Source organism: Parasteatoda tepidariorum, chromosome 9 (genome assembly GCF_982258835.1).
Source record: "Parasteatoda tepidariorum strain Cologne lab strain chromosome 9, Ptep-v5.0, whole genome shotgun sequence".
Taxonomy (NCBI): Eukaryota; Metazoa; Arthropoda; class Arachnida; order Araneae; family Theridiidae; genus Parasteatoda; species Parasteatoda tepidariorum.
In genome coordinates, this window is record NC_141763.1 from 82,649,219 (window position 1) to 82,659,908 (window position 10,690).

Genomic DNA, 10,690 nt, shown 5'->3' on the forward strand with positions numbered 1-10,690 from the left:
TTAGAGGTCAGCATTTTTTGGACACAAAAGATTTCCAATGAATTTTTTATCCAAATTTTATGAAATGAATTGAAATATTGAACTTTGTTTAATGCAAAGCTACATCTTTTTATTTGAATTTAATTCTAAAACTAGACTACTCAGTTAAAATCGAAGTTAAATCAAAAATCAGTTTCAATCCGTAAGTATAGGAGAGTTTGTGAATTGCTTATTTTTGTTGGCAAAGACAGGAGTCCAAGATCGCTAAAACGAACTATCCCGAAATGCGAATTCATGTTTCGTACCACTAAAACATAAATCTATTCGAAATAAAAACTCCCGTCAATTGTTTTCAGGTGAAATCCTCTATTACTAGGACTAATGATTTAAAAAATTGCATACATTAAATTTTATTTTATTACCGCCGTTGAACAACCGACCCAATTTTGGGTTTACCATTACTAATGCTCAACTTTGTAGCCTTGTAATTTTGAATCCAATCTAGACGACAAGGGAACTCCCGAATCAAGTATTGGTGGATATTTGCCTTCGGGGGAGACTTTTTTAGGGATGTAAACCTCATTTGCATTACATGGACAGGAAAACCACGAAAAGCTCCCATGGTTGACCTGACGGCAAGGGGACTCTCACCCATAATCCGTCGATCACTGTTACTTTTCGTCAGCACTGCGCTCGGTGCGAACCGGATGCGGAATCCGTATATTCAATGGCTGGGATCCAAACCCGCTACACCTCATTGTAAGGCGAACGCTCTATCCCCTGAGCCACCACAGCTCGCATACATTAAATTAATGAAGATAAGTTTTATTTTTGAAAACTTAGTACTTTTAAAAAAAAATTTTAAAAAATATATACACATTATTGCGCTAAATTTCGACTATAAATTTCGACCAATAATTATATAAAAATGACTATAAATTTTCAAAATAATTTCTCAGCTGAAAACTAATATTCTATTGTTCATTTTTATCAGAGAAAAAGATAAATAGTAATAAAAAGGAAATGAATGTATAATTCAAATTGTAAATAGTGTTTTGATTAAATTAATTCGAAGTGAACCTGAGGAGAAATAATCGTGAAAGTTAATGACCGTGCAATTGTAAAAAACAATTATGGACCATAGACAGTGAAAAGAGTGGCTTGACAACTTTTTCTTCTCTTTACTAATGCTATACACATCAAAATAGAATTTCAGAAAACTTATGAAAAAAAATACACTTGAAAAAATAATTTTTGCAACATGTAGATCACTATAGAAAAATGTCAAATGTAGAAAAATCCCTATTTTGAATTTCTTCGGTAGCATCCGTTGATTTTTCTGTTGTATGGCAGAACTAGTAAATAATTTTCTCGCTACGCTATTGTATATGAATAGAAGGATACGCCGTATAGTTCCTCAAAGTGTTTTTCTTAAAATATTTCAAGTGTACCAATCGTGTAGTAGAATTTAATTATGTATGTATCAAATATACAAAATTTAGAGAAACAAATTCACGAGAGAAAATTAGATATTGAAAAGAAGAAATATTTTTATAACTGATTTGATTGAAATGAAAATGGTTTTATCGTTAACATACCGACTAAGATATTGGTGTGAAAAGTTTTTGACTGAGCATTAAATCATTATAAAACAATTTGATTCTCACAACTCGAGAATAAGAATGCCTGACCATGTAATTTAAATAAAATCAAAACGTTTATCAACCATTACTTGGTTGCTAAATGTTTTGATTTTATTAAAATTATTATTCTCACACTTACTTTTAGCACATTTGAATGCGTAAGGCTAAGAAAAAGAGACTTGGCAATAAATTAAAGCAATTAATAGCCAGTACATGGATTCCTTAACTTTCCTTGGCGAAAACAGATTTTTGATTTCTTCATGGTTGGAGGTGTTCTGTGGGGTTTGCCTCTGCAGCCACACAACTCAAACCATTTTCAAAATTATTATTCTTTATTTAAAATATTCGCATATTCAGAGCCTGCGCTAAGGATTTCAAGTTATTAGCCAGTAAATTAGCCAAATATCAAAAAAATTCGCCAATTTTTTAAAATCTTCGCCAAATGCAAATTTCAATAATTTCCTATGATTAATTTTATCACATAGTAAGCTCTTTTAAGGTAGTTTGTTTTAAGCTTACATTATTTTGACAAATGCTAATTGGTTAAGCGGTATATCTACCGAAAATTACTGTAATCGAATAAAAAATACTGATTTGTTTAGCAATATTCATTTTGAAGTAATTTGAATTTTTTTTTTTTTTAAATTTTTTTTCCACAATTATATTTGGCAACTTCACGAATTTATCGCATTTGTCGAGGTGGCAACTATTTAGCGCGGGCCCTACATATTACAAATGACGATTAATTTTTATTTTCATGGAGCTCCCTACTTGCAAAATTTAAGACTTTTATTATTTATCAAATTCGATACAAATTTCCCTTTGTATCTCAGAACGATAGAATAATTGGACCAATTTATAATAATAATTTCCTATAATGATTCATCTACATATTTTTTCAAGCACTGTTTCCCCACGAACAATCAATTTTCTTTCCACTAGTGTTAATCATCATTTTCAGGATAAATATTCTGCCAATGATGCCTTCCTGCAGCAGCTTCAATTAAAAACATTCTTCATATTAACTATATATAACTTTCGTGACAAATTTTAGATTCCCTTTTACGCATTACAAGATTTATGTATACATAAATAAAACAACTATGAATCCTGAAGTAAACTGCTTCCAATGTAGAAATCAAAGTTAAAAATTCCTCTACAAAATATGAATAAAAGATGCATCAGTAACACAGTTTTTTATTAATATATTTGTTAAATACAATACATCATATTTTAGAAGTTGTATTGAAATGTGATGGTTACTGGGTTGCTCTCTCATTTTTTGAAGCAACAATGCAATATCAACTGAGCAAGAAATCTAAAAAATGAAAAAGATCACTGAGTACTAAATTAACAGCAGATGTTACCATTGCTATAATTCAACTGTAACGTAATATCTCACATATAAGAGATGCATCAGTAACACAATTTTTATTAATATATTCGTAAGATACAATACATCATACATTAAGAGTTGTATTGAAATGTGATGGTTGCTGGGCTGCTCTCTCAATTTTTAAAGCAACAGTGCAATATCAGCTCAACTAGAAATCTAAAAAATGAAAAAGATCACATAAAAAACACTGCAAAAAAGCATGCCTGAAATTTAAATGAGAACGATTTATATAAAGAATGATAAGTTTTTTCCTGGCATTAATGGAAATTACCAGAAAGTTATTTACCATGTTGTTAAATATTTTTTTCTGCTTTTCTTTTTCTGTAACTCAATACTTCTGTCTGTCGGCTATGTCGGAACTAAGTTCCTGTTATATGAAGAGTTATATGAAGTTACAGAGTTATAAGCGAGAAAATAAGCCTAATTTTGCCTCTTATAACTTCAGAACTATTTGTGCTAGAGTCCTGAATTCAGGCAGCGATTACAAGGAGCAATTTTAGTTCCAGATCCTATAAAAATCGTCTAAGGTATTCGATTGAGTTATTTCGAATTTTTAATTATCCATTTTTGAACTTTAGGCCATTAACCTTCCAAAACACTTTTAATTTTTGATCTCCAATTCTTAGAAAATAAGTTTTAGTTTTATCGTATGATGACTGACGAACAAGACTTAAACTCACGAAAACGAAGCTAAAGCGCTTTTAGTTATGCTTTGAGTAATTCAACTTTTATTTATTTGAATAAATTATATTAAGACATATAAAATGAATTTTCGAATCATAAATTTTTTTGTTCTCAGAATTTTTTTGCATTTAAGAACATAACCTATGTATATTCTTTGCTAAGGTCCTGGATTATCTAGCTTAAGTAGCGTCAATCTTTTTACCACGGCGTTTTGTTTAGATTCCACTTTTGTTTTAGATTGGTTGTTGCCGATAAAATACGTAAACGCCGCCATATTAGTGATTAGTTTGAACGGTGAAGTATCATCGGCGACATGGGCTACAGCTGGCTTAGAGCAGAACCCTCCATAGTTTGTCTAAAGTAAGAACTCTTCTAGCCATTCGTCTGGACCCATGGCGGTGGCTATGTTAAGGTGTAACTATTTCAAGTAGGGGTGTGAGGTCAATGTTTAGGACAGGTTATGGCTCGGTTATTATCGAGAGAAACTAAATGTTTTTTCGGTCTATTGTGTTAGTCCTAGAGAGAAGAGAAGTTACCCTCCCTGAAATGAGCTATTCTTGTTTCCATAGCAGCAGACGGCCTCAGACTTTGTGGCGGGGGGAGTTCTTACCGTATACAAACTATACTTATGGCATCATTTCGCTTTCTTTCATCACAAGAGTGTGAAGAGTCATAGGAGACGGAAGTATGTTTGATTGAAAATCTATATTGATTTTTAAATCAGTCTTGATTTTCAAAAAGATTAAAAATTTTTAAGTTAGGAAACTTTTTGAATCTCAAAAATGCATTGATAATAGTACTAAGAGAAAGCATCGTGGACATTTAAAAAAAATATTTGACTGTTAAACACGATACTTACCACTTTCTTAATATTTTTCGTAGTTCGTATTTTGTGCGGAAAAAAAACTGTCTACCCTGAATAACATTTGATGTAATGATCGGTTCTTCACGTTCTAGGACTCATTCTAAATGATTTGAGCAGGGGATGACCTCAAATATGCTAAATAAGTGCATACGATATTTTAAGTTACGAAAGACACAAAACGTACTTTCTCTGAATAAACATACCTTTTTTTTTTCAACGGCTTCGAATTTCTGACCTCCAAAATATAAGGGATAGCAGAAATCTGGGAAATATGGTCCCAATAGGTCAGAAAGACGGTCCTAAGTTTGGACCTCTTAATGTTAATTTTACATTTTGCGTATTTCACGATGTCTCTAGAACCTTTTAAACGAACTAAAAAACTTTCACACCATTGTAAAATTCGTTTTTCCAAAGATTGTTTATCTGTGCAAAAAATAAAATTTAGTAATTATTTATTATTTTATTTAATAATAGTTGTAAAAATTTTGAATTTTAACGTACACAATTTTTACATCATGTTAAAGTATATAATTTTACATGGAAAAATACAAAATTTGAGCCAAATTGGCTGAATAGTTCTGCGAAATCGAATTTTACAAAAACTGCTGTACATTCCTGTACAACTAAGAGGAAAGGGTCAAAACATAACTGGTCTCTCCAAGATGTCATATTCGAGAGTTGCTATCACGAATTGCGGCTGATCTGTTATTTCGTTTTTTTTTTACTTTGTTTCATAATTTTAAACTAATAATGGCAGGTTGTTGCGCAATGGAATGTTTTAATACGTAAAATTTAGGCTTCAAATTATTTTGTTTACCTTTTTGAGGTCGCTATGGAAAACGACGGAAAGTATTGCTGCATAGTAAAGATAGAACCCAAACGATAGCATTAAGTGAGATAAATTTGAAATTTATTTATACGTAAATTTGTTTCAAATTTTACATAATGCTATTTATTTATTATGTAGAGCAAATATCCTACCACCCTTTTTTCCAAAGAGATTTTTGAAATTCAACAAGTCCAATTGCATTAAATATATTCAAATGAAAGAAATAAAAATAGACTGCATATATTGCTTTTAATTTAATTATTTTTTTCCCTTAAAAATAGATGAAAATGATTTTAATAGCATTTACATTTCTAATTTAATTTAATAGCATTTCATATTTAAGTGATTTTGTTTCCAAAATAAAAAGTAAACTAGTGTAACATTAAATATATTTCAACTGAATAAATTTATGGTATGATTATTTCATATTTCAAATTAATTAGTTTTTTTTATACACAAACACATTTCTATTATCAAACATTATTCAGGGTGCGTAGCCAAATCTTTGAATCAAAAATAAGCGCTTTTTAAAAACTTTCAAGCACTTTACAAAAATTTTCAAGCACTCAAAAAATTTATATTAAATCAATGATGTTATTGAAAAACAAAAACTTTTTATAAACAGTTTTAGCGTTAAAAAAAAAAACCAAAAAGAAACGGGCGTAAATCGAAACAATCAGTACTTTCCCACATCACCGAGTGAATTCAACTTGACCCTGAACACAGAACAAAAGTACCCTTACCCCCTACGTCAAAAAAAGTGTTAGAAATAAAATAAAATAAACAAGAACATAATTAAAATAAATTAAAAAGAAAAAAATTTCATAAGTATCTGATATTCGCTATCCGAATTGGAGTACTCGGGTTTCGGTTTCAAGTGTGCGCGGATGCGCAAGTCATAACGTGGGTACGACATGAAGTCCGCGTGAATAATTACGTAGCTAACTCCCCATTTTTCGTGAAATGCATGGGATCCACCAGATATCATTGAAGGGGAAAAAAATTATTCGAAAAAAAAAACACTTTTTAAAAACTCCAGCTGAAAAAAGCACCTTTAAAAGCTTTTAAAAACGAAATCCCCAAAAAGCACCTTTAAGTACTTTTTACAAACGCTACGCACCCTGTTATTGAATTGTGTAAAATAACATTGTTTAACAAACACATTTTTATTTAATTTATTATTTTGAAAATTAAACAGCAATTTAAAACTATTTTTGGATTTTGTTAATTCCATCTGAAATTTAAATTAAGATTTCATTTTAAATTTAATTAATTGTATTTATAATTTTAGCGATTGTTTATTATAAAAGATTCACTGACAATTGATAGAATAAGATAATTTTGAAAAAAAGATTGGAATTCCGAAGAAAAAACTTTCTTTAAACACTGCTAATAATGTCCATAATGATTTAAATCACAAATCATATCAACCTTTGAATCTCATAAAAAAACTGACTGCAAAAAATTTCAAGTAGTTTAGAAAAAAAAGTTATAGCACAATGAATGAGTAATAGCACAAAGACGAAATGAGAAAGTTTTAACTTATAGATAAGGTATTACTTTCACTGTATAAAATAAAATTTCAGAAAAAAAGAAGTAAGAGAATAAATAGCAAATATTTAAGTTATCTTCAAGAATATGAAATGAGTGAAAAGTGGAGTTTAAGAATAGAAACTCCGTACTTCAGCATTAAGAGTTGCGGTTACAATCACAAGAGAGTTGCTGTCACAATCACAAGAGAATTGCCGTCACAATCACAACAGAGTTGCAGTCATCAAAACTGCTGTGCGTCGCTACTTAAACTACGTATTCATGGCTTTAAACCGTAAAGGTGGTGTAAACAAAGAAAAAATGAATATGTTTTTAAACATTTTTATCTAATTTTCCCACGTAAACAGATGACTGTACTTTGCTGTATCTTTATAAACATTTGTAATACAGTGCCTATCATAATGGGATATATTCTAGAATGTCTTCGGAATTTTTTAGAAAAACATTTATGACCATATTTTTGTTATCAGTATAATTGCAAAGATAGTATATCACTATACATCTTAATATTAGATATTATAAACAGGCAAATGTAAATGATTTTATTAGTTACTTAAAATTACTAACAGCATAATTTTACTGCTGTATATTTTTTTTAGAAAAATCCATAGAAGCTCAAATAGTTGCATAATTAGTTTCGTAATGAAACAAAACGAAACCCTTGTTCCCTCCTTTTTTAAACAATACAATGAGTGCTATCAAATGGTATTCTATCAAAAGATAAAAGTAAAAAATAATAAAACAAAAACTAAAAGTCTAATCTGAAATCAAAGATGGAGTGGAAAAAGGTAGAATAAATATCTTATTAGAAACGACAAACAATTCTAAAGAAAAATATCTTACTTTAATCCAGTGGGTTGATATTGATCTCAGAAAACAACTTGCAAATGCGATACATAGTTTCAGAAGCAACCTGAGCATTAACCTTCATAAAATTTTCCCAAACGGTCGATTGAAATACAGCTTTTGAATTACCGCAAATGAAATTATCGGCTATTTTGCTCAAATGAGCATCTTCGTGCAAGTTTGCCAGGGCTAATAAGTCTGGCACTCTTTCAGCACTTAAAGTGGATTCAAGAAACGAAGAACAAATAGTTTTTAATTTTTGGATTTGGTATTTATCCGCAATGGAATATAGTTCTAGTGAAGCATTCCATTCAAGGCCTGTCACCCTGTTGCTGTACGAGAAATTTAGCATTTTTTCAACTGCGTCGACAGAATATTCTTCAATGGTCACTTGTGACTTCGCTGTTTCAGTCATACCACTTTCGAACATAGCTTGGAATACGGGCGACATTGCAGAAAGAATCGTTTTATGAACCGAAAATTCTTTTCCGGAAACAAGCACTTTGAAGTCGCATAAAATTTTGTTCTCGTACATTTCTAACAAGTTACTTTGAAGATAGCTCATATTAAAACTGTTGCTATTTGAATCATCGGAAATTTCTTGTTTGTAAACAGTCTTCTCCAAAATTGAAGTAAATTTTCCTGTTGATGCAAGTAGTTCACATTTCAAACAAAGAGAATCCGAAATGGAATATTTACTGTAAGTTTCCTTTGAAATATCAATCCTCCAAGCAGGGTCATCCATCCCTGGTACAAACGTATAATTATTTTTGCACATATACTTAACGACTTCTTTATTTAAAAATGATAACTTGCATTGCAAAAACCCTTTAAAATCCGATTTCGCCATGTGGATGGTAATTGTAACTGGGTTCTTATTATCGTTGCAAACATAACAATGCAATTCGATTTGAAATTCTGGGTGTTCTGTTGAGGTGGACGCAAAGGGAGAGGTCACGGAATATTCAGAATTATTGTACATTTCAGAGACCTTCAGAGGCAGAAGAATTGAGTATTCCGTCTTAATCAGTTTCGAACGCGCGTTACATTCAACAGGTACATTTTCTAGCAGAAAAGGTTCGGAGCTTATGAAAAAATGGAGTCCAACAGTTAGAATATCTTTGTTTAAGTATGTATCCAAGACAGTTTTTTTAGATAAGGTAAGTGGTTCGATATAACGAGATGATGGTGAAAAAAATATATTTACTCTATCAGTAAATACACACGAGCCATCAGTTTTTTCGATAAATAGCCTTACATCAGTAGCTACTTTAGATGAATCATTCAAGTCATCTATGCATCTGAATAAATTCAGATTAATATTCTCTTCTGCAGCGCCACGTAAATCGAGCTCAAGTCTCCATGCAGAGTTCTGGAATTGTTTGATTCGAAATACAGGGCTATCGATCGATACATACTTATTATGTAAACATAATGTAAAATCTTCTATTCGCCAATTAAAAGAAAATCCGATTATTTTTCCTGAATCTCTGGCCATATTTGCATGCAAAATGAACTTCTTTTTTATAAATAATTCGAAAGACAAACCAGAGCGAAACAGTGGATTCAGCGTCTTCACGATACACCTTTCAAACTAAAAACAATAACTAAAACTGATAGCTCACCGCCTGGTTATCTCTGCGGAAGTTTAATCTTGACTTTTTATCGCCAAATGCTTTATTTAAATTCTCTCTTTTTTCACTTATTTATTTCTGTGATTGATAGTAGAGTTTAATGGCACAAGATCCAAAAGAGGACATGCTGCGCCAAACAGTTCGTTAATGCAGCTTAAAATGTAAAATGCTTAGAACATTTCCTTATCTATAAAATACATAAAGGTAATAAAACCGTTAATAACGAGATGAATATATTTAAAAATCACTAAAATCCAATAGAAGGTGCATTTATATAAGGTAAAACGGTGAATGGATAATAAATAGGAGTGAATAAAATCAGATAATACCTTCTATATACAATATAGAATACCAATAGCTCGCAGAAATGCGAAAATGTTAGGATGATGGATTTCACCTAACAAATCCTTCATACATAAAATAGTGCTGTTAAAAAGGTAATACGATGTTGGTTAAAACAGGGACAAATGGTTAAAATGTGATGAAGCGTAAGTAAAACGTTACAAGTGTCGCATTTGGGAGGAGGCTCTCCAAATAATTGATGAAGATGGGTGAGTCGAGTGTGGCCGATTCTGAGACGAGTAAGCTTTACATCTGCACTACGTCGACGCAATACTGGTATATGATTGAGATCAGATTTTATATTATATAGTTTATTTTGAGTTTGAAGATCCCAATGTTGTTGCCAAAGAGATACGATAATCTGCCGAATATGTAATTTAATATCTGAGTATGGTACAGAAATTGTTAAGGCAGTAGTGGCAGATCGTGCTGCAGAATCAGCCAACTCATTTCCTGGTATACCGACGTGACTCGGTATCATATATGGCAGTACTTTTACTTTCGTTACTTGTACCGCCGGTACAAGTAAAAAGTACGTACTTTTACTTGTACTTCGTTACTTTTTAAATTTAGTACCTTTACTTGTACTTTCGTTACTTTTTTAGGGAAAAAGTACAAGTATTTGTAACGGAAATGTCGAATGATATCGTTACTTTTTTCTTAAACTCGCAAAGCTTTCTAAAAAAAAAAATTAAATTAAAATAAAATGCTTATGTTTTTTTTAATTTATAAAATGAATGCGCAATATATATGCATTCACAGCTAACTTCGTGTTTAAATACCTTGGCACAAGTTTTAAATTTTTTAACGTTAAAGTATTAAATTATAAAAACAATGCTTTATTTAATGAAAATGTAGTATGTATTAAAAAAAAATCTAAAATATTATAATTTTTTTTTTATTTTGCAACAAAATATTTTT

General features: G+C 30.8%; 1 protein-coding gene across 2 annotated transcripts; it reads right to left on the bottom strand.

The window, feature by feature from the left end:
• Positions 1 to 2,803: 2,803 nt before the first annotated feature.
• LOC107443644 (uncharacterized) lies at positions 2,804 to 10,340 on the bottom strand. 2 transcript variants are annotated; one of them, XM_016057586.4, is made up of 2 exons: positions 7,791 to 10,340; positions 2,804 to 2,940 (listed from the first exon to the last, which is right to left on the bottom strand). In XM_016057586.4, exon 1 carries the CDS (start codon positions 9,289 to 9,291, stop codon positions 7,792 to 7,794), a length of 1,500 nt encoding a protein of 499 aa, XP_015913072.1. In that variant the 5' UTR covers positions 9,292 to 10,340; the 3' UTR covers positions 2,804 to 2,940; position 7,791. The 2 variants fall into 2 exon arrangements, with proteins under 2 accessions (XP_015913072.1, XP_015913071.1); XM_016057585.4 differs by having other exon boundaries at positions 2,804 to 3,174.
• Between the last annotated feature and the right edge of the window lie 350 nt (positions 10,341 to 10,690).

Coding starts and splice junctions, on each gene's coding strand:
- LOC107443644 (XM_016057586.4), bottom strand. CDS start 9,291: ATGGCCAGAGATTCAGGAAAAATAATCGGATTTTCTTTTAATTGGCGA.